The following is a 24,674-nucleotide window of genomic DNA, read 5'->3' as shown; positions in this document are numbered from 1 at the left end:
CTGTTCTCTGGACAAATCACGTTATATGCCCAAAATATCACACGTAAACGACCCATCCAGCAGCCATTGGCTGATTTGAACATGGCGTGCTCGCTCGTTACAAAGATCGCCGCGTTAGGCCGGTACTTGTCCACGCGTGCGCGCACGATCACACTGAAAAAGCTGCGCCTTCGAAGAAAAAAAAAGTGTTCAAGGTCGCGAGGCGTGCGTGACGCTTTTCTGTGGCCCTGCCATCTCTCCCTGCTTAGCCTCCAGCGCTTTCGTCGGGACTAGAAAAGAGAAAATACAATTGCAGCGTGCGACAAACCTCTGTAACTCTACTTGCACTGGACGGATTCTTGAAATTTGTGCGGCGTGGAATTTGTGAGGCAATAAGCTCTTCAAGTGAATTCATTCCAAGATTAGTTAAAAGTGTTTCAGAGCCCCTTAGAGTCATTAAAACATTTTTATAAACACATGGCGCAATTTTTGTCGATAGGGCCTCATCGAGTGTGAGGCCCACAGAAAGGCTTTATGGTCTCCCACAGTAGAGTCTAGTACTCTAAATGCTTACTTACTTTTTCTAAGCACGCAGGCGTTAACTGGTAACCTGCGTCTCATCAATGGGGCCGCATAGAGAAATGCATTTACTAAATAAAAGGACGTGCTTTTGGATTTATTACGTATGTCTGCCTCTCGCTACAAGCGGTGACCAAGACATGATTCGAACACGCAACCTTCTGATCTGAAGTCGAAATGATTCCGCGTGTTTGTGTGCATGGAAATCAATGCGAAAACCTCGATGACTACAGATCCGACACAGAACGAGCTTTTTGCCGACGTTCATTTGTTCCTTGCGAGAAGGAATGTTCATATCCTAGGCTTTTAGAAAATGGTCTTCATCCCATTTCTTCGGATGTGATAATCATTGTTTTGGCCTCCCCCCAGCTTGTCTCGACTTCAAACAATCTGCGGAAGAAAGAAGTGTCGTGGCAGTCGGGACGTTTTCGGGGACGTCCCCGAGATGAACCGACCTTTATTTTCCTGGCAACTCAATATACTACATAGTTATGCTGGTTCTCGGAAACTCTTGCATGCATAAATCCTATTAATGCGTTATGTCGGGAAGGCACCACGTTAAAATACGCGAAATAGCGTGTTAGAAGAGTAAAATGGCAACAAGGCGTCACAGAATTCGAATTGTGTAACAAGGCGTCACACTATCCAAATTGCATAGCCAGTGAATTGCTGATGGCTTCCAACGCATTAGAAGGAGTTCAGCTATAACTTTTCGTCGTCGTCAGCCACCAAATCAATGAATGAAGTAGTGGATACCTTGCAAACGTGCTTGAATGAGTTGCCGCGGGGGGGGGGGGGGGGGTCCAATAGGAAAGGCACACTTCCAGCTTTTTCTGTGACTGCGCTGACGTTTTCGTGACTGCGCTGCGCAGACCTGGTGGTTTTTCTTGGAGCTGCTTTGATCGAAACTCGTCCACGTTCACCTCATAAAAGAGATTTAGCGACAGGGCCCCTAATGACTTGCGTACGAACGCTTTTGCGTTCCACTGTAGTCTCGGTCGCACCCAACGAGAATACAAAGAAACGCAAAAGCACACGTACTGTCAGCGTCAAATGAAACCTGTACAGTGACAAGCGTTCGCGATACTATAGTTCGCGCCATCCAGTTATCACTACGAACGGGCACGCATATATGTGGAACGCTGCCAAATAGGATGCGCGCGCCTGTCAATCGTGATAACAGGACGGCACGCATTACTCTATCAGAAAGGTTTGCTGTTGTTCGGGTTTCATTTGACGCTGATAAATACGCAAGCTGCTTCAGGCTGCTGTCACAAACACTCCAATAAAGGAGTGGGAATACAAACTAAAGCGATTTGCTCGTGAACCATGGCTGTGCAGGAGACGCTGGAGCTGCTGCTGAGCGACACCGAACTGCACAGTGCCCTTGATGCCGTCGGCATGGACTCCGAGCGTCGTCTGGCGGCCAACGTTCTCACCTGGCCCAGCTTTCTGGAGCTGCACGAGCGGCTGTACGCGGGTGCGCGGGACGATCGCGGCTCACTGCCGCCAGGGGTGGTGGCGCTGCTGCGGGAGGACTTCGCACGCTTCGACCGCGACCACGACGGTTGCATCTCGTGGGCACAGGTGCTCACGCGCTTCGCGCTACAGCTCCTCAGGCAGCGACACACCGACGTAAGATACTTTACAGCCAAGGCTCTTATGAGATGAACAGAACAGGTGGTTTTCGTTACGCCATTGTCTCCCGTCGCTAGTGAGTAACGCTCGGTGAATTCTTGCCTAATGGTTGTCTCGTCCGCGATGTTATCTCTTCGACGACCGCTCGCCGATCGAGGCTCCGCCGACAAACTTCTCTAAGCATTTCCCAATTTTTTTTTTCATTTTCTCTTAATTTTTATTTCTTTTTAATCTTTTTTAATCTCTTGTTATCCTTTCCCTTGTGAGCTACTTCCGAGATGTCACACTTTGATGCAGACAGTTGCGGCGCTACCTCTTAGGGGCGAAGCTCCTTAAAGCGGCACCCGTTCCTCCCACGTAGTAATAGTAGTAGTAGTAGTAGTAGTCCTAGTGGGTAACCAGTCTTACATTTTGACCTCCAAGGTGGTGCCGGTGGGATATTTCTTCTGTGCGTTGTGGAACAATGAAAATTCGCAGCGTGCGCGTTAACTAAAAGCCGAATTCTCCTGTCTCTCATTCCCCCTTAGCAGCCATTGGCATGTACATTGAGCACTATCTGACAAGAGAGGGTTGCTACGTTATACTCGCTGGGCGTAACCTCCTTGGTTTTAGAAACGTTTAGCGAGCGTTGGGCCGCAGTGCTATAAATACAATGAACTAGTATATAACATGAACTCGAGGTGGTTAAAGGTGGGAAGTAGACACGAAGCAAAAGCCGTAAGAAAGTGTGCGTGTGCCTCCTCTCGTTCACTCCTTGGAATGTCCGCTGGATGGCGGTGCTTCTATATGAGGAATATATGATGAAAAGATGCGAGATGGTGGTATTTGGAGTTTTGAATAGGTGGACGAATGGACACACAGACAGATGCATGGACAGACACACGGATGGCTGCACGGACGGATGGATGCATGGATGGCCGCAGGAGCGGATGCATGGACGAACGCAGGGACGGACGCACAGATGGACGTGCGGACGCACAAACAGACGCACGCACGGCGGGCGGATGGACGCACGGGCGGCCACGCAGATGCACGCATGGACGGACGGAAGCAAGAACGAATGGACGAACGGATGCTTCGCCCCACTCTCCATCATTCGCTCCGTGGATATTCTGCCATTTTTCTTTTCATTCTTAATGTTTATTATTCACTACCCTCCTCTGCCGCCAGTGTCCGTAAGTGCTATTACGCCAACTTAAAAAAAAACATCTCTAAAGAGTCGGATATGAGCCTGGGTCTTTGACATGGTAGTCGACTATTCCACCGCAAAGCTACGCTGACGTTTCACACGTCTTCACAAAAAGACGCTACAAAGTCTCCTTGTTGGGCGAGGAATTTACGGCCGCCTCTTTGCGGAGTTCTACACCTGTAGACGGTGAAGTCCTCGATGTCGCACTTGCTGTACGATGCGCTCTTCACGTTCCTGGACAGGTGTATATTCTAACAGACTCAAAGCAAGTCTGCCGAGGTTTCAGGTGGCTCACTACATCCTACACAAGACATCAAACGCAGACACATCCAGCCTACAAGGTATCCACTTCCTCTGGACTCGTGGCCACGCTTCCCTGCCAGGTAATGATCGCGCTGACGTGGTCGCTCCGGAACTTGCCCACTGAGCTGCCGGCGTGGGGAGGCTGAGAATCCAGATCAAGTGGGCCCTCCACTCACATATAGAGGCATATCAAAGTACAACACCAGCGCTAGACGCAAAATGCACAAACCGCCAGCGTCGTTCTCACCTGAGGAAGAGGTGGCCCTCCGCCAGCTCCAAACGCATACCTTCCTCAACCTCCTGTCCCTGCATAACTTCCGCCCTGACCGCTACACAGACTATTGTTGCCCGGACTGTGGCAGCTCCCCATACGACGGTGGGGTGCGCTTTAAAATTATTTCCTCCTCTTCTCATCATGCTACACCCCATCCGCACCAAAAAGCTGTGAAACGATGTCCTCTACGACGGGCCTCCCGAGTTCCGCCAGGCTTTAGTTCAAGGGGCCCGGAGGTCGCCGAGATTGTCATAGGTAACCCGGAATATGGTTGCTTCTCACATGTTTCATTTATATCTATTTAAATAAAATGTCTCTGTGCGTCAATATATACCGTATAGAGAGATAAAGTGAGGTAACAACCAGGCGTCACACCACGTGAACTGCGCAAAGGGTGGGCCGTTTAACGCTTCCAATCTCCTACAAATGGTTGCCATAATTCGCCATTGTCATGAACCGCAGCATCAACAAAGTGAGCATAACGCCTTATAGATGTTTAGCGGGTACCTTGATTCTGCGCATAGTAACGAGTATTGGCGCACTGGATGCGTAGGTCAAAGTGCACTTGTAGTATTTTTCCAAAGAGTTTATAACGAACAACTCATCCAGCTATCGCTCTGTGTGCGCTGCGCGTTCAGCGCAGATTGGCTTTTTTTATGGTATATATAGCTGCTCATTACGTTATGTTCCTCGCTGGGCGGCTTCCAGTCCGCTTCTTGACGACCACAACTCAAGGTTTCTGACTGTGCCCGAAAACTTAAGAACTACGACTTTATGGCTCAACTCCACGAGTTCTGCTGGATACATAGGATACCAGAGAGTAAGTTTGCACTTAATATAAGGACAAGTCATCTGCCAGAGTAATCAATGAAAATCATTTATATCATCGTATTCAAACTGCTGGCGGTTTTCTTGTGAGCACCTGGAATCGCTGCAGAAACTATCGGAGATGCGGCAACTATTGGAGAGCCGAAAAACGATTAAAAAGATGTCGCCTTCTCTCCGGAACTAATTCACAGGCAACGTTTTCGTTTTGGTCAAAAATACCATTTTCTTCATTTTTCCTTTTCGTTCCGTTCCGATGCACCAATTTATGCTTCGATGAAGAAATCGTCTCCTTAAAATACAGATGTTTTAGCATTGTGTCCTCTTCGCAAACTCAGATATCCCGGAAATAAGAACGAAAGCAATATTCAAAGGACTTGTTTTCTTCGCTTCGTTAAAGACATCGAGCTCGTCATTTCGGCATACTTAATGCCTTGGATATTGTGGGATCTCTACGAGGCGAGCGCGCGCCAGGCCACGCTCTTGGAGTGAAAGGACACAGAAGACGCGGTCGGTAGAAAGCACACAACATACATACATTTATTAACTAATTTAGACGACAATATCGTCTGCCGAATGATACACCAATTTCAACTAACACGCTACCATACAAACAACATAACGCAGTGACACACTAAACACACAATAACATGATAAACACACACTAACACACCCAACACACTAACACAAACCCAAGGCGGCGTCGCCAACGCCTGACTTTCCACGTGGGACCCCAGCGCGAAGCCCGCGGTGCCGAGCACCGGTAACCCACGCTACAGACAACCGTTCGTGGCATGCGCCATGCGCAGAAGAGGCTCGCTCCACTCTCGCCCACCACCAAGGCCTGCCTTCCGCCAGGGGCCACCGCTGGCGCTACCACTCTACCAACAGTGGTACTCAAAGCGAACACAACGCCATCTATCGCCCGGCAGTGGTCACGGCCGAAGTAAAGCCTTGGGGCGAGAGACGTGTGCCACGCGGCGCAGACAACTTTACAGGGGGGGGGGGGGTGTCAGCACCCCCCCCCCCCCAATATATACCATGCGAAGTTTTGTGGGCCAGCGGCTACCTCATGCAATGGTCACGTGCCATCTAACGCCCTCTGGCAAAGAGCACTTTGCACTCGCCGCATTGGCTACGAATGGCTCTGGCCTAACACTGCCATGAATTAGAATGCATATAAATACCCAGCAATGTGAACGGAGGAACAGACTTTGTCGTAGCTCATTGGTAAAGCATTCGAGGCTTAAGTGGAAGATTGTTGACTCAAGCACTTCACTTTTTCGTACACTTTAGTTGATTAGAATTCGTGCCGTAATTACTACGTTACAGTTAGAAAAGCCGCAAATATCATCCTCTTTATTTTCAAGGGCGAAATTTCTGCTTATGTCATTGAGCTACATCCCGTACGTACACATCGACAAATGTTGATCAAGCCGATTGGGCCAGAGCAAGCACCCTCCGAAAATTTTCGTAACTTTCACTCGCCTTACAATGTCGGCGAAAAGCGAATATAAATAAACACTGCCACGTAAAGTAGTCTTACTAATGATAATCGCTGGGGCTTTAGGTGCCAAAGTTGTGATAGGCTGGAGAGGCACGCTGTAGTGGACGACTCCCGAAATTTCGGCCACTCGTAGTTTTGTGCCACATTCAGAGAGAATGCGGATATGAAAGGGTGGACGGGTCGTCACGTGACCTCAAAGCTGCGATTCTTCTTATCCGAGCCTAGTCCACGAAGCTCGGCACAGATAATGCCAACTTGTTTTCCACTGTGGAATTTCGCCGAAGTTAAACTGCGGCTTTAGAAACCCAACCAGCAGTGTTTGGCGACGAGCATACCTTTATTCTCTCCTAGCCGTACGGCTGTCTTCGCAGCACACCTCAGTTCTTCGCTTGCTGGCACTTGGTTCAGTTTATTTCTAGGACCGTTTGCTCAGACGATGACCTTTTAGATTTCTGTCGCTTTAAATGCGCGTCAATTTGTGGGTTGCAGAATAACGGGTGTCTTAACTTTAATTATTGCACGCGAGAGATTCTATACGGAAGGAAGAGCGATGCTGTCGCTTAAAGCGGCTCTCTCAGAACACGGGCCGTGTCTGAACGCTGAACTTGGGTTAGTACGTGAACCAAGAGACAGAAAGCATGTGCTAGCCGTGCAATATGCATTGTCAGTACCTGTTATCCTCACAAGAAGAGAACTGCCAAGATATCAATAACTGCTCTATCGCATCTTCGTAATCATCAGTGTTTATAGGACTGTTGCCGATGTTTTGCACTATTGCTAGGTTATAGTTACTATCATAATAGTTTTTTTTGTATTTCACCTTCACATACTGTAACTCACTTTTCTAGTATGTATTTTGCTTACATGTTCATAAGTTGAACTGCATTTTTTGTCATATTCATTATTTGCCTATGTATGTGTAGATAGTATGTAGATATTTTTTTCTAACATATTATCTGTACCGCCCCCCTTACACAATGTCCCTCGAGGGCTCGGTAAGGTACTGTAAATAAATAAAAAAAAATAAATATATGGATGCATCACCCTATCCTCCCTTCGTATGCGGGGCCTTTCGCGCGACAGCAGTGAGGCCAATCCACAGCAGCTCTCTGCAAAGCAGATTTGTCTTTCTACACAGCCATTCGGCCAGGAACACCGTTTCCCCGAAAGAATTTGCTCTCGTCGACAATACTGAACAAAAGCGAGCTTCGTTTTTCTGTCGGACACAATGTCGCCGAATACTCTCAGACCAGTCTACGGGTATCGGGAGCAAGCGAGCGCCCATGCTGTGGTCAGAAAGCACTGCGGCTCAGTGATGTTTTTGTCTGCTATAGGACCCCTGTCCATCGCGTAAATGCACCAGCACGTGGATCATCCGCGCATTAGTCGTCCGAGTCTATGATAAATCTGAATTCGGCTCGCCTGCATCGTTAATGTGCACCTGAATCTAAGTACGAAGGCCTCCATATAGCAACAGTTTTGTATGCGTCGAAAATGCGACTGCCATGGCCTGCATCACACCCTTTGGTTTTTGTCATTAGTATAGCAAGGTGACGCAACTACTACCACCACGGCTGAGGTAAAGCGACGTCACTGTTTATGAGCGAACATCATGCTGCTGCGCCGTTTGGATTGTCTTATGCTTTGTCCACAGGTGAACGATAGCACTGTTACCTATTTCACTCGGAGACACCTGGTCCGGCTCTCAATCTTTAGATGCGGCTACGACTAAACAGACAATTTGCTGCAAAAGGAGAAACCCTTGCTTTCACTTTCACGGTATCCCAAGAAAAAAAGGCGTCATGAAGAGACACGTCCAGAAAAAAGAGCAGAAAACGTCGCGTGTAGCGGACGTCTTGGCGGTAAAAGCTGACGCGGCTCTAAAGGCAAAGGCGAGAACGCGCGCTCTCCGAACGAGACGAGCGAGCTTTAACAAAAATAGAATAGATAAATAAGCAGGATTTGTAGGAACCGAAGAGCAAAGACAGCGCACGCTCCAACTCCTGACGCGAGCAGCTGACGCGCACTTAGACGCGCCTCGGAACGTCGGGGTGAAACAGCCCGCGGCATTTGCATATAACGGCACGAGGTGCATCTCGTCTTCTCTCTCTCTCTCTTTATATATATATATATATATATATATATATATATATATATATATATATATATATATATATATATATATATATATATATATATATATATAAGTGTGTGTAAACCTGCTGAGAGGGCGACAATTCGCATTTCAGCAAGCTGCCGTTGCTACTTACTTCTCATACCATCGTGTCCATTTCGGGCCCTTCGGAAAAGTAGAACCAGCGGCGCCTTAATATGGTAAGCTCCTGCTCTTGTGACAGCTCAGCGCGGATCTGCCGGTTGAAGCTCGAAATTCTGGGACCACATCCAAGCGAACTTCATGGTACAGCGACACATCGCACACAGGTCTCGAATTCCCACGATGGTGTGTCAAGTATATCCTATATACGAAAGCTCGAAATGATGAAAATGTGCTTGTGCGCTGCGGAACGTTATTGACCAGCCTTCGAAGCAACTGGTCGCCGCATCACAATAAGCTAAACAGAAAGAACTAAGCAAATTTCGCAGCAAGAGCGAAGCAAATAATGCGACAGCAACATATTAGAATGTGACACAAGAAGAACAGCGAATAACTCGAAATTTGCAGTAGAAGTGGTACGGGAGCGTGGGCCTTACAAGAGAAGTGTAGAGCTTTCATATTGAGTTTCGTGCCATGTGGTGGCCATCGAGGCTTTGTTTTCTTGGCGTTCCACATCGCAAGTGACTACAGGAATGAGCCACTTCTGAGTGCGCGTCCCAAGGGCAATGCTCGAACTGAAAGAAAGTCGAGGAACGTTGGAGGCAGTGCTCGGCATAAATACCCCGAACAGTATTCCGGAATACAGATGTCGAAGTACACGTGCTGGTAGCATAGAGAACAGATACTGAAATACATTTTTCTTGCACGTAACAGATATTGCGCAAATGCATATGCAGAAAGACGAGAAGGTATTCTGGAATAGAGATACTGGAGTATAATTTTTATTTACGGGATGCTGTTGCTTCCCGGTGGTATTTATAGAGTACAATAGATCATTATGAATAATGTTGCACTGCATTTGAACTTGAATCAATCGCACCAGTAACGAACGCCAGTGAATTCAGTGACTTACACGCACAACACGTGTTTTGCAATGAAGGGTGCTGCTTAAGTTTGCTTGCACTAGCAGATTCTCAAATCGGATTTGATCGAAGCATGGTTCATTTGGAATTAGCACAACATTCACCAAAAGGGAAGTGTGCCTACCGAATGAGACAGGCGCGTGTATCTGTTATAACGGTTAAATTCCATATGGCGGAAAGTTTTACAACATCTCCTTATCGGGTTGGCAATAGGTACCACAATAGGAAAATTGGGGATGCTGCACCGAGTATACGAGACAGCGACTGTCATCAAAAGGGGCTAAAAGCACTGCTTCCGCGATTTTTCCGTTAATGGCATCACGCGCTTTTGCCACATGTGTGCCATTCTGTGCACTAAGCCGCCATTGTCGTGTTGACGACCGGCAGCCGCCTTCACTTAGCTTAATACAAAAATTGTCCTTCCCCTCTGATAACAGTCATCTAATTTCCAACAAAACTGTAACCAGATGCCAGTGTGTTGCACATTATCACGATACAATGTATACACTCCAAAAGTGTTTCATTACTAGGATACAAATGCATCATCAAATATATATTGGTATAAATACACAAAAGTATCCCTAAGATACTATCATGGTACCCTTGTATAATGATCCCACTGCAGGCGTGCACGAGGAGGGGGGGGGGAGTCTTGGAGAGAGGCGCGCAAAGCCAGCCCCCTACATTGACAATATAGGGAGGGGGGACGCAACGTCACCACCATACGTTGACATGATAGGGAAAGGGGGTCGCTGCGACAAACCTTGCCCCCCCCCCCCCCTTGAAGGGAAAGCCTGTGCGCGCTTATTACCGCGACACTGACCAGGTCTGGTTCTATATCTAAGGCGGTTCGTTCTACCATTTGAGCTAACGAGGAAACAAGCTAACCAGGATGTTAGCTCAAGTGCTACCGCAACCGCCTTCGTCTTACATTTGACATTCGAATAAAGACAATTTTTTTTAACAAAGAAGTCTTCTCTAGAAGAAATACACGAAGATTTTCTTGTAGCTTTGTGCTGCGAACGGGTGCGTGTGGTTGTCAATTTTTCTTAATGCCTCTCTTCCATGGTTACTCAGAACTAAGTTATGAAACTCAGTATGTATAAGCCTAATTATTGGACACCTACAGCCATTGATTGGCAAGTGCAGGTGAATGCGAGTTGCAGGGAACTGCTCTGCGCAGAAGGAGCTGGTGTCGATGCTCAAACCCTCGGAGGTCCGCCTGCTGAAGGAGGAGTTTGCACTTCGCGACACGCACAACGGGGGCGCCATCAGCGTGGCCGACGCCCGGCGCGTGGTGCACGAGTGGCGAGACCACATGGCGTTAGTATGGGCGATTCTACTTTCGACTCATGGGCTGTGGACTGCTGAAGAAACGTTCTCGCTTTTTATCATGAAAGTGTCTTGTGTGGGGTTCCGTCATGGCTCAGCTGACGTACTTTCGTCACGGAAATGACGTTGTAAAATATATATTACCAAATTGAAAAGAAAAACAAAATTGCAAGTTACCTGTCACGCACAATCGAACGATCAGCCTCTCGATTCTAAACGAACGGTGCTAACCACTACGCCACGCAGCATACGTTGGCGGACAGGCTAACGGCAAGCTATTTCACCATCATCATCAGCCTGACTACATCCACTGCAGGACAAAGGCCTCTCCCATGTTCTACCAGTTAACCCGCTCCTGTGCTTGCTGCTGCCAATTTATACCCGCAAACTTCTTAATCTCATCTGCCCACCTAACCTTCTGTCTCCCCCTAACCCGCTTCCCTTCTCTGGGAATCCAGTTAGTTACCCTTAACGACCAGCGGTTATCCTGTCTATGCGCTACATGCCCGGCCCATGTTGATTTCCTCTTCTTGATTTCAGCTATGATGTCCTTAACCTCCGTTTGTTCCCTAATCCACTCTGCTCTCTTCTTGCCTCTTCAGGTTACACTTACCATTTTTCTTTCCATTGCTCGTTGCGTCGTCCTCAACTTAAGCTGAACCGTCTTTGTAAGTCTCCAGGTTTCTGCTCCGTAGCTAAGTACCGGCAAGATACAGCTGTTATATACCTTCTTCTTAAGGGAAAGTGGCAATCTACCTGTCATAACTTGAGAGTGCTTGCCAAATGTGCTCCACCCTATTCTTATTCTTCTAGTAACTTCAATCTCGTGGTTTGGCTCCGCGGTTATTACCTGCCTTAAGTAGACATAGTCTTTTACAACTTGAAGTGCACTATTACCTATCTCGAAGCACTGCTCTTTTCCGAGGTTGTTGTACATTACTTTCGTTTTCTGCAGATTAATTTTAGGACCCACGTTTCTGCATTCCGTTATCATGAGTTGCAATTCGTCCCCTGAGTTACTCAGCAATGCAACGTCATCGGCAAAGCGCAGATTAATAAAGTACTCTCCTTAACACTTATCCCTAACTTTTCCTATTCTAGGCCTGTGAAAACCACCTGTAAGCACGAGGTAAAGAGCATTGGGGAGATAGTATACCCCTGCCTTACACTCTTCTTGATTGATATTCTGTTGCTTTCTTTATGAAGCACTATGGTAGCAGTTGATCCTTTGTAAATTCCTCCAGGATGTTTATATATGCTTCATTGATGCCCTGACTCTGCATTGTCTGCATGACTGCTGATATTTCTACTGAACCAAACGCCTTGTCGTAGTCAATTAAGGCTATATATAGTAGTTTGCTGTATTCTGAGCATTTCTCTATTACCTGAATGATAGTATGAATGTGGTCGATTGTTGAGTAGCCTGTTCGAAATCCTGCTTGTTCCTTTGGTTGATTGAATTCTAATGTTTTCTTTACTCTGTTAGCAATTACCTTTGTAAATAGCTTGTATACTACAAACAGTAAGCTGATCGGCGTGTAATTTTTCAAGTCCTTGTCATCTCCTTTCTTATGTATTAAGATAATGTTAGCGCTCTTCCAAGACTCTGGTACTCTTCCCGTCAGGAGACATCTCGTAAACAGGGTGGCTAGTTTTTCTAACACAATCTGTCCTCCATCTTTCAGCAGATCTGATGTTACCTGATCCTCACCAGCAGCTTTGCCTCTTTGCATGCTCTCCAACGCTTTTCTGACTTCTTCTATCATTACTGGTGGGGTGTCATCTGGGTTACTGCTAGTTCTTATCGTATTGAAGTCGTGGTTATCCCGGCTAGTGTACAGATCTCTGTAAAATTCCTCCGCTATTTTTTTAACTATCCTATCCATATTTGTAGTTGTTTTGCATTCTTTGTCCCTTAGTGCATACACCCGATTTTTGCCTATCCCAAGTTTCCTCTTCACTGCTTTGACACTTCCTCCGTTTTTCAGAGCGTGTTCAATTCTCTCCATGTTATACCTTCTCACATCGCATACCTTACGCCTATTAATCAACTTTCAAAGCTCTGCCAGTTCTATTTTGTCTGTTGTACTTGAGACTTTCATGGTTTGACGCTTCTTAATGAGATTCTTTGTTTCCTGGGAAAGCTTGCCAGTGTCCTGTCTAACTACCCTGCCTCCAACTTCCACTGCACACTCGGTAATGATACTCGTCAGATTATCATTCATTGTATCTACGCTAAGGTTGGTTTCCTCACTAAGAGCCGAGTACCGAGCAAGCTATTTACACGCACCATACACCGTTTGGCGGTCCTCAAAGCTTTGATACTTGAGCGCATTTTCGTTTCCAGCGACCAGATGGCACGACGGGCCCACGTTGGGCGCGCTGTAAAAGTCTTAACCTCCGCGAAGCGCCACTTCCACGCAGCGTGATCTCTCCTGCGGGTGCGCTAATCAAACTCACAATTCAGGAAAGGATGAAGGTCACTTCACTCGCTGCCACGGCTTCTTTACGAAAGGAGCGGGCTGCACACACACGACGCAGGAATAACTCTGCAGTTGTTCACGCTTGTCATGTGTGTACTTATGCGCTCGTTACATGCGTCCTTTTTTTTTCTGTTTTAACAGCGCGCTTCAAGTGTCGAGCTATAGTTGTTAGTCCGCATTTGTCCTGTGTATGCTAACTTTGTACGTGCTTCCTGCTTAAGGTGTGCGCTGCAAGTTTCAAGCTACTTGCCGTTCTTAACCTGACTTTACAATTTCTTGCTGTTGCTGAAAAAATGCACACACAATAAACGCTCAACTACCTCTGTAAGGACACGTCTCACTTTCATGTTACACATATTTCAATATAGGGTGATCAGCCATGTTTTTTATATGTTGTGACATTAAAGTGAGAAAAAAAAAGCCGGGCGATGTGTAATACACCACTAAGGTAATATTTAGTGCAAGAAAACGCAAGTACGAGCAGGCCACAGCACGCGCGCTAACTCTGAACAAAGTGATTTTGTTGAAAGTTGGCTCGTGTGTTGTGTCCTCCCTTCTCGTCCTTCCGATTCATTGCGCCAATTATTACCTGATGTCTTACCAACATGGCCGCATTTCTCTCGTAATGCACCAGTCACACGCCATTATACTACCTACGGGCCTACCGGTGCACTTTTCGTTTGGTTGTTAAAAATATGAAACGGCGAAGTCCACAGCTCAGTATGGCGACACCTAAACCGATAAGATAGCCGATGTAGTGAACACCGATGCAAAGCCTGCGTTTAACGTCTGCCGCTGTGGTGTTGCGGTACGGTGCTCAGCTGCAGAAACGAAGGTCCCGGGTTCGACCTTGGCTGCGCTGGTTGAATGTCGATGGAGTCGAAATGGTAGAGGCCCATGTATTGCACGATGTCAGGGCAAGTTAAATACTGGTAAATAATCGACATTTCCGGGGCCCTTCGCAATGGCGTACCTCAAAATCTTATTGCGGTTTCAGTACGTACGATGGCATCACTAAAGACCAACTCCGGCGAATTTTCGAACATGTCAAGATAATGGTGTTTCTATGTTTCCTAAACCCTCTTATCACGAGCCCAATAGCTGGAATACTCAGGAAACAAAGAAGGTGCAATACCAAAACCAAAACTCAGACGGACAGACTGTCGACGTACGACGTACTATTTGGTAAGAACCGGAATTTGTGTAATGGTCCCGCCAGGGCAGAGTATGAAAACTGTCAAAGCCAGACCAGCGAAGCGCCGGCAAAACACTAAAGAGGAAGGGGAGAAGCTTCTCTGTGCAAAACACCGCTGCCGTCGCCTTGTGGCCAGCCCAATAAACGCTGTAGCGGCCAAAGAAGCGATGCAATAGCCTGCGTCACTTTTGTCGACATGCCAAACATGGCGTCACACAGACAGCGTTGCCAATAATTCTGGCAAGCCAGGGGGGCATCGGCGAGGCAATATTTATTATTCATTTACAAACAATCAGCTCATCTGTCAAGCCTGTAATTTGGCATAAATGCCGGAAATGTGCGAAAGAACGTACCCAGCAAATCGCACTGAATTCTATGGACCTCGAAATATCGCCGGAGTTGGCCTCTGAACAAGAATCTGCGCAAGGAAAACATGGACAAGAAAGTGGGCAAAAATGAGCGCATTTAGTATAATTATTCTGCGTTGAACCGACACGATGCAAGCCCGTCTCCATTCCTCTGCCGGTTCGCATCCATGCCACCACATGTTAACGACTCCGAGAAAAGAACACAGTTTATCCCTTCACGCCATGCTCCGCCCATATATTGCGAGGTGACGCGCGTCATTGAGGTGTGCGTACGCGTTAAATGCTATGCCAGTTAATTTTGTTGACCGGTATTTTAAGCTTAAAAAATGTAATTCTGTGGGCGCAGTCTGACAACCAGCGTGGAATTTCTCGTGGATCGTATACGAGCCGTCAGTGACCATCCGGATCCCGACCAGCACCTGGGTGACGTCGATAGGTGAGTGAAGCTATAGGTGACCTTCACTCGTTCCTATAGTGAACCTCAAAGCAGAAGTCATAAACACGCCACTCACGCACCTCAAATGAGTGGCATGGGGATGCTTTCGTTTAATTGTTTCTTTTTGAATGAGCATGTTCCTGAGCTAGACAGATGTGACTGGCCTCCAAAATAATTTTCGTCAGTGCCCTCATCTTGGATTCGCCAGAGGCTACCCAGCTAACTAGCGAAGAATCAACACTTAACCAGTGCAAATTTTGCGAAGAGTTCCAAAAGAAGCAATAGTTTAACGAATTTTCCCCTTCTGGAAGATATTCAATTATGAACAAAATTATTAAATAGAGCCAGGAGTTGAAAAAATCACTTTATTTCTAACAACTAAAATATGCGCAATTATGAACGAAAGCACGTATTCACTTTTTAACATCGCCTCCGGGGTAGTATTCATTCGGTTGAATGGGCGTTTGCCAATGCATGAATAACGTAACTTGTTTATTTCCCCCAACGTACGCTTCACTTCGACACTCAATTACCTAAGATGATTGTCAACCACGCTTGCGGTGAAGGTGTTGGTCATTAAAATAAATATGTTTGCAGCATAAATATAAACAAGCCCAAAAAGCCTGACCAGCGACGAAAAAAAAGTACAAGGAACTCCGTGAAAATGAAAAAGAAGAAAAAGTCCCCGTTCGCTGATTCCTTCCTTCCTTCCTACCTACCCACCTACCTTCCTTCCTTCCCCCTTCCTACCTACCTACCTACCTAGATACCTACCTACCTACATACCTCATACCTACCTACCATTTTTTCTTCTTTCTTTCTTTCCTTCCTTCCTACCTACCTACGTACCTACCTACCTTCCTTTCCTCCTTCCTTCTTTCTTTCCTTCCATCCTTCCTACCTACCTACGTACCTACCTACCTTCCTTTCCTCCTTCCTTCTTTCTTTCTTTCCTTCCTTCCTACCTACCTACGTACCTACCTTCCTTCCTTCCCCCTTCCTTCCTTCCTACCTACCTACCTACCTACCTACCTACCTACCTACCTACCAACCTACCTACCTACCTTCCTTCCTTCCTTCCCCCTTCCTTCCTTCCTTCTTTCCTTCCTTCTTTCCTTTCTTCCTTCCTTCCTTCCTTCGTTCCTTCCTTTCTTCCTTCCTTCCTTCTTTCCTTCCTTCCTTAACACCACCACCCCCACCACCTCCACGGTGGTCTAGTGCCTAAGGCACTCGGATGCTGACTTACAGGTCACGGGATTGAATCCCCGCCGCGGCGGCCACATTTTCGATTGAGGCAAAAATGGCGAAAATGCTGTAGGCCTATGTGCTCGTATTTGGGCACACGTTAAAGAACACCAGATGGTCGAAATTTCCACAGCCCTCCGCTACGGGGTCTCTCACAACCATACGGTGGTTTTGGGACGTTGAGGCCCCACAATTATTTTACTACTACGACGACTACAATGACTACTACTAACTGCTACGTATCAACACTGCCTGGGTGTAGCATATGGTAACTTATGGTGTAGTTTTTTCAGCAATTGGAGGTAACAATTTATTGCATACCACCACTCGCAGTTTTTTATATTTTTCACAAGCTAAAGCTTGTCACCACGCTATCGCAAGGAAGCGGGGATATCTATCAATAAGAACGTAATATAATCTTCATTTTTCCACTGGAGAGGAAAACGCCCTTTCACCGTTTACAAACACGAACACTTGATGACTTGCGGTTTCGTCCACCGATGTGCTTGAATATCATAGGTGAGCAAGAAAAGCGTTGAAAAATAGCTTACTGATTTTCTGCCCTTTCCTTCCATCATTTGGCAAAATGTATTCAAATAAATGTCCTTCTGAGCTACATGAAAACTACAAGAAATCACCTTGAACAATATGCACGTTTTTTTATCTGAAAAACTAATAACAGACTTTTCTTACCTTAGAAAAAAAACGTCAAAACGTACTTTCAGTGTTACTAGCTGGTAAATGAGGTGACCGGAAGTTTTTTTGGGGCACAACGCTTGCAATCTTGAAACCGTCTATAGACCCCGTTCTTTTTGCGCCGTTTCTCATATTCTTCGAAGTGTAGAACGGCGTATATAATGGCCAGTGAAGCATTCAATTGAAGTAGGGCGTTAAGTGCATGTATACGAGCTACACAGGCTCCGTACATTGCCAACAAATTAATAAACTCAGGCTCATATAGTTTCTTCATCGATAATAACCCATACATCATAGAGCATGTATCTTGGTCGGGTGTCAGAGCACCTACTACGCTTCTGTTTTTCCTAAGTTTAACTTCAGGATCTGCTCCTCCTTATGGCATCTCCTTCAGAAACATCAGATGGCGTCTGCCTTTTTTGGGGCACTCACTTTCTTTTTGTTTTGAGACCTTCTGCAGTTAAGGCGTCTGTTCTAAGGCCTCCCAAGTGTCCGTTTGCACACGTAATGCTGTTCTAGGTTTTTCACTATTTTTTTTTCTGAGTCGAGCTCACTAAAGTCCGAGTCTCACGTACGCAGACTGCCATGACACGCAAGAGTTCCTAGGAACAGTTAAGGCTTGCCGCTCACTTGAGCACAGCTGTTAACAGGTCTTCTCGCCACCAAGACGGAGGCTCAACAAAGCGTGCCGGCCGCACCACGAACCGCAACAGGAGCTTCGCTCCCGCGGTTCTCTCTCAGCACATGGTGAGTGAGAAACGCTAAGGGCCGGCTCAGGGCAGGAACTCTCGAGTCGCGCGCGCCAGCTTGCGAGTTGTTTCAAACACCCCTCTTCCTGAGCTCCGTTGCGGGCACACCACTCTCTCTTCAAAACTGCCCCGCCCATCCTACGCTAAAGCAGGTTTGAAAACGTTCGCCATTTTAAATATATACACCTACGGGCCCGGAAGGGCGGCATACAAATGGCGTATTTCAAACGCAGCAGGCGAGCCGGAAACACCATGACGTCTTTCTATTTTTCTGGTTTGTGCATTTAACGTCTGCCGATGTTCTTTGTTTGTTTATTTCTTCTCTGTTGTGATCTGAGCTTTCCTTCTTACACACGGTGAACGGCGGTGGTAACATGATGTGCCACGATGTGGAACTGTCAAGAACAATATGACGCTTGGTCATTATTAGGAAGTTAAATTATTCCTTTGTATTTTTTCGCATGGGGGAGGGGGGAGCGGAATGAAGGCGTCAGCATTAGATGCCTTATCAAACGTGTCAAGTGACTGTCGGTGGCAACGCGAGTGATACAAAAATATCAACAAATGATGACATCCCTATATGACGTCTTCATGACTTCACAGAACATTATAATTTTTACGCCGTCGCGGCGTCGCTGTTGCATCATATAACATGGTGTCACGCGATAACGGGATCGCATTACATTGACGCTTTGACAAAGATGGACTGTTCCCGGAGGCAGCTCAAAACCTTGTGAAGTGCACATAGGTTCCAATAGAGCTTCTGATTACAGAAACTTGAGTTAGCATATACAGTAACTCTTTGCAGCAACTCTAGCGAGTAACCTTAAGAGAGAGAGACTCTTTATTAGGAAAACATGTTTTTGCCGGCATGCTACCCTGTTAACCTTGAATGTGCTACCTAAAGGTAGCTTATACAGTAACTCTATCGTTACTCTACGCACTAACTTTAGTTAGCTGATTGATTGTTAAAAGGAACTTAACGTCCCCGAATCAACGCATGATTAAAAAAGACGCCGTAGCGGAGGAATCCGGAAATTTCGACCACCTGGGGTTTTTTAACGTGCACTCAAATCTTGGCACACGGGCCCACAGCACTTTTGCCTCCATCGAAAAAGCAGCCGCCGCAACCAGGATTTGATCCCGCGACTTGCGGGTCAGCAGCCGAGTTACTTAGCCACTATACCAATGTACCAGTGGGGGAGGGGGGGGGGGCGGGGGAGTGACTTTTAAAATGAAGAGAAGAAGAAAAAATAAAAAAAGTGAGCCCCGAAACTGTCTGCGTCCTTGTGCGACATATCAACAGTTGCTCACGAGGAATGAAGGTACGGATGGATTAAAAGGGTAGGGAGGAATCAAAGGTATAGAGATAGAGATTGGCGCTGGGACAGAGAGACCACATACGGAAATAAGGAAAAGATAGGATAGATGGACAGGGTCGCAGGAGTCCGAGGGCGGGGCACCACTCAGCGAGAGCTCTTGTCGGCGTCAGGAAATGGCGTAGGGTGAGCCTGTCGGCCAGAGCTGCGCTGTCGTTGGAGATCACGGGGGCGCAACCGGTCAGCACGAAATCCAGCGAGCGAGTGGGACCACCACTGCGGGGCTAACTTTACGTAGCACTTACAGTAACTCTATAGCATATACAGTAACTCTTCCAAACTGTTAGAAAAAGTTATTGCCGCACGCCTGAATAAGTTTCTAGAAAAACATAACGTAATAACAAACTCCCAGTTCGGTTTTAGGAAAGGTAGATCAACGGAGGCAGCCCTTTTATCTTTGAAAGAAAGCATTGTTTCATGCGTAAACAATGGAGAGCTTACCCTCGGACTCTTTATTGATTTCAGCAAGGCATTCGATTGCCTCAAACATGACATCCTTACACATAAGTTATCAATGTATAGAGTACACGGACAACCACTTGTTTGGACGAAAGGATATCTTGCGGAAACAACTCAGCGGGCATTTATTTACAACGTCCTAGCTCCCTTCTTAACCTTTAAAAATGGAGTACCACAAGTAAGTGCTTTGGGCCCGCTATTATTTAACCCATATAATAATGACTTAGTAAACATCAACCCCACAGTTGATTTTTTTTATATATGCGGATGATAGTACTATGCTCTTCAATGGAGAAGATGCGAAAGAACTAATTATCAGATATAATGCATTGCTAATCAAACTATCAGATTTGTCTCTTTCAAATGTGATCAAGATCAACCCCACCAAAACAAAAACGAGTCTTTTTAGAGCCAGAAATAAACGTTTTCAGTTGTTGCATTCAGCCATTTTTTAGGTAAAAATATAGAATTGGTTAATGAACGTAAAACTCTTGGGATTATATTTTCATGCCATTTAAGTTGAGACGCTCATTTCGATAACCTTCAAAACAAGTTTTTGCAGTAACCGCTGTACTATCTCGCTGTAGAGCTTTCATGCCGGCAGAAGCCAAACTACAAATTTATCGCGAATTATTCACCTCGCAGTTTAATTAGTGCAGTTTAGTATGAGCGTCCACAACGCGAACAAACGTTGATAAAATAATTACATTACAAAAGGCACTTCTCCCGCACAATGCAAATATCTAACCCCGGATCACAACAAAAACGTTATCACAAAAATACGAAATCATTCGCGTAGATCGGTACTACGAATACCGTGTTTTACAGATATCTTATTTTGAAAAGAGAAGATACAGTGATTTTCTTATATCCTTAGCTACTTAGAAACACCACGACGTACCTGTGCATCTAAGAAACGCTGAAGCTTGGTTTGGGCTGCGTTTTCGCACTGAATATAAGCTGCAATCCCTCAAGCACAATTTACCGAAAATTCTAAATACTTCTAAATAATTTAAATGTTCACGTTGCTGAATTTTCTCGTACGGAATTGAAGATGTATTTCATTAACATGTAAGCATATATACGGCATATTCATTTGTAACGATATATATCAACTGATCGTACTTTCTTTGACTTCTTTGTTTTTTTTTGTGCAAATATATGTACCATCTAATGTTCACAATTTCTCTAATCATGCATATGAGTGTTAACTCTTTTGTAATAAAATGTTTGTTCTCGCGCTGTCATGTACAACGCCTCCCGGGCCCAGTCAAACTGCTGACGGCAGCTTTAGCCCTGGAGAACCTTTCTAGTTTGTTCTAGAAGAAATAATATAGTTGAAGTTCAAGTAACTTTAGGTATGCTTGCCACCTAACGGTACTTAACGGAACTGCTACTTAACTGAATTTATAGTTACTGTACATGCTACCGAAAGGTAGTCTGTACAGTATCTTTGAGTTTCAATGGCTCCGATTCCGCAGGCAGCGAAGACCACGTCGGGTATAGATAACATTTGAGGTAGGCGTGAGGGTAAGACTAATACTATACCAACTGACAATAAAAATGAGATAGCTTTCACTTTGAAGCCGTTTTTTAGGGAAGCAAGGTGTGGGAGCGGGCTAGTTGGCATTCCATGTTTTAAACAGGTGAAGCGCCAAAAAGGTAACAATGGACTATAAGAACAACGAGAGAGCACTTGTCCTACTGAGAATAAAAATGAGATAGCTTTCACTTTCAAGCCGTTTTTTAAGGAAGCAAGGTGTGGGAGCGGGCTAGTTGGCATTCCATGTTTTAAACAGGTGGAGCGCCAAAAAGGTAACAACGGACTATGAGAACAACGAGAGAGTGCTTGTCCTCGTTCTTCTATTAGTCCGCTGTTACCTTTTTTGCGCTTCACCTGTTTAGGACATCTTATAGGAAAGGGCATGAAAACCATGTGACTTTAATTGTTTGTTCCTCTATTTCGATTATCTTTCTTCTTACTTATTGCCATTTTGGTTCCCACATCATTCGTATCGCGATATACATGAGGATGGGACGATGTCAACTTGTTTTTAGAGTGATTAACCTAGACGTTTTACCTACACAGTGCTTGAGAACACCTGGTATGCGAGAGCAATATTCACTTGGGACTCGTCAACCGACTGTATTTCAGAACCTGAATTAGTGCAGCGCGAGTACTAAAATAATTATGATATTGGCGATTTACGTCTCAAACCCACGATATGATTGAGGGACGCCGAAATGAAGAACTACGAAAATTTCGACCATCTGGGTCTTTTGAATATACCGCACAGTTACGCGGGTCTCTGGAATTTCACCTCCACCGATATGCGACAATCGTGGCCGGGAGAGAACTTGAGAACTTCGGGACAGCATCCGAGCGCCGTAAATACTGATCCGCCATGGCGACTGAGCAGAAATAATAAAAAGAACAGTGCAACCCTGCTCAGTTCACACCATGGTGGTTCACACGAACAGCGCGAACAACTGGACAGTAAAACACAGGGGACACGGCGTTATTTTCCTGTATACCATAGTTATGCTGCTATGTATAACCGCCTAAGGACTCCTAAAGCGCATATCAGTTCTTTATATCCGGTAAATGTTTTTCTATGCCACACTAAGTTATTTCGAGAAAGTTAGAGTTTGTGGAGAAAGAAATTGAAACAATTTCGAGTTGTTTGTAGTTCAACACAGCAAACTTACATTGCAACTGTCTCTAGAACGTTGTTATAGCCTGTGCCATTCCATACAGGGAATGTTTTGACACTGCTATGTTCTGTAGATTAAAAAAAACGAAAATCAGTGGCTAAGAGTGCCAAATACTTTAAAACTTCAACCCGGTAAAGAGAAAAAAAAACAACTATTTCATTTAAGCAATATATTGTTTCAAGATACCAAGAAATGCCACGCTTGCGGTGACAAGGCGTTTGGTAAGCGAGAAAACGCGCGAGAATGATGAAGTTGGTGTCACCACAAGAGGTTCCTGCACCAGTCTTCGTGACGCCATAAACTTGTGACGGCATCTACTATAAAGCACACGTATTTTCTAATCAGTAAAACTGAATCGCATTATCTTGTTGGGGACCCAGAAACTTACCAAATGGTCCCGCCACAGTTTTCCAATACTTACCGTGTTTGGCTGCTGACCCGAAGCTAGTAGGATCCCCGGCTGCGGCTGCATTTTTGATGGAGGTGATAATGCTGTAGGCCCGTGTCGGGTTCCGGTGCACGTTAAAGAACCCCAGGTGGTCTAAATTTCCGGAGCCCTCCACTACGGCGTCTCTCATAATCATATCGTCGTTTCGGCACGTGAAACCTCACAAATCAATCAAACCAAGCAGCTAGTGCGATCGAATTCCGGCTGCGGCGGCTGCATTTTCGATGGAGGCGTAAATGCTATCGGTCCGTGTGCTCAGGTTCGGGTGCAAGTTAAATAACCACATGTGGCCAAAATTTCCGGAGCTCTCTACTACGGTGTCTCTCATAATCTTATGGTGGTTTCGGGCCATTGAACCACGCATAATATTATTATTATTATTATTATTATTAGTAGTAGTAGTAGTAGTAGTAGCAGTAGTAGTAGTAGTAGTAGTAGTAGTAGTAGTAGTAGTAGTAGTAGTAGTAGTAGTAGTAGTAGTAGTTAACAAAGACGCCTTTGTCCCTGCATTCATCTTAGTACCATGTCTTAGTCTTCGCGTATCTGATACACCCCTATCAGCACTGTTTCACTTGCTTAAAGCTTTCGTTGTGAGCGCACGCGCAGTAAGGCTTCTTTGGACTTGTATAGACAGCCGAAATAATAAAGCAGTTCATGGCACTTGTGTGTGTGTCGTGTTCTTTTCTAAGTGGGGCGTCTCGTGTGTAAGCGCTGTCACTTTGTAGTTCATACTTTTTAACATCCACGATTTGTCAGGACCTCAATCTACACGCAGGTTCGTGACGTGGAGCCGCTTCCTGTGCGTCATGGCGCTTGCCGTGATCGCGGCGCGGCCTAACACCTGGGCTGGTCCCGACTACGTCGCCTTCCTGGAGGACGAACACGTCGGCCTCCTGGGCTCGATGCGCTTCCGGTTCGACGCTTCCTCGGAATCCCACAAGAGCCCGGCAGCGACGAGCACCGAGTCCGATGACGAGGAGGACTGAAGACGGCGCAGCACCAGCGACCGTCTTAAATTTCGCGTCTCGGGCGGCACTACGAGGAGATTTTTGTTTTTATTGCCCGCAAACAGTGAAGCGCAAGATCGTCGATTGAGATAGCTAGTATAGTGACCACCCGACACATGTGTGACGCACTAGATTCCATGTGACGTTCGTTAGATTCCATAATATTCAGCGTATAGCACGGCAAACTTCGAAACAATGATATGGGATAATTTACGTTTATATGCTTTCAAAGGGTTGAAGCATTTCGGTAAATTTAGGTTACTGAAGGTCAGAATATTAACGGAGTGCTATAACGATATTTTCGTGATGTTTTGTACGTCTGTTGTAAATTATCCTACTACATTTATTACGGCGCTTCGTTTTGATCGGCGATTAATAGAGATAATTTTTTACCTTTTTCGTTTCTTTGCTGTAATACTGCCATAAAAATGGAATTTACAATGACAATCCGAATATTTTGAATAGAGCTGTAATTTGTTATTGCGACATACTGTTCAGTCACACGCACTACCAATACAGTAAAATGTTTATTGGAAAGAATAAAGAGATCAAATATTCAGAAAAACTTAAGGTGACTGTACATACCAACATCCTCCTGCTGTTGCTGATCACTGGTATTTTTGTGCTCCATCATTATGTTGTTTTGTCCTTTTTAGTAGCGATTTAAAAT

The 24,674-nt window shown here is 45.7% G+C and overlaps 1 protein-coding gene across 1 annotated transcript; it reads left to right on the top strand.

The window, feature by feature from the left end:
- Nucleotides 1-1,905: 1,905 nt before the first annotated feature.
- LOC142774433 (PHD finger protein 24-like) lies at nucleotides 1,906-24,483 on the top strand. Its single transcript, XM_075874789.1, has 4 exons — nucleotides 1,906-2,193; nucleotides 10,676-10,815; nucleotides 15,217-15,306; nucleotides 23,773-24,483. Exons 1-4 carry the CDS (start codon nucleotides 1,960-1,962, stop codon nucleotides 23,981-23,983), a joined length of 675 nt encoding a protein of 224 aa, XP_075730904.1. The 5' UTR covers nucleotides 1,906-1,959; the 3' UTR covers nucleotides 23,984-24,483.
- Nucleotides 24,484-24,674: the final 191 nt, after the last annotated feature.

The sequence above is a fragment of the Rhipicephalus microplus genome, chromosome 10 (genome assembly GCF_043290135.1).
Source record: "Rhipicephalus microplus isolate Deutch F79 chromosome 10, USDA_Rmic, whole genome shotgun sequence".
NCBI classification, from domain to species: domain Eukaryota; kingdom Metazoa; phylum Arthropoda; class Arachnida; order Ixodida; family Ixodidae; genus Rhipicephalus; species Rhipicephalus microplus.
This window is presented reverse-complemented; position numbering and strand designations above follow the sequence as displayed.

Bases quoted from the DNA above. Each gene is read 5' to 3' on its own strand.
- LOC142774433 (XM_075874789.1), top strand. From the start codon at position 1,960: ATGGACTCCGAGCGTCGTCTGGCGGCCAACGTTCTCACCTGGCCCAGC. The intron at 10,816-15,216 runs GTTAGTATGGGC...CTGTGGGCGCAG, and splicing joins GAGTGGCGAGACCACATGGC to TCTGACAACCAGCGTGGAAT. The intron at 15,307-23,772 runs GTGAGTGAAGCT...ATCTACACGCAG, and splicing joins CACCTGGGTGACGTCGATAG to GTTCGTGACGTGGAGCCGCT.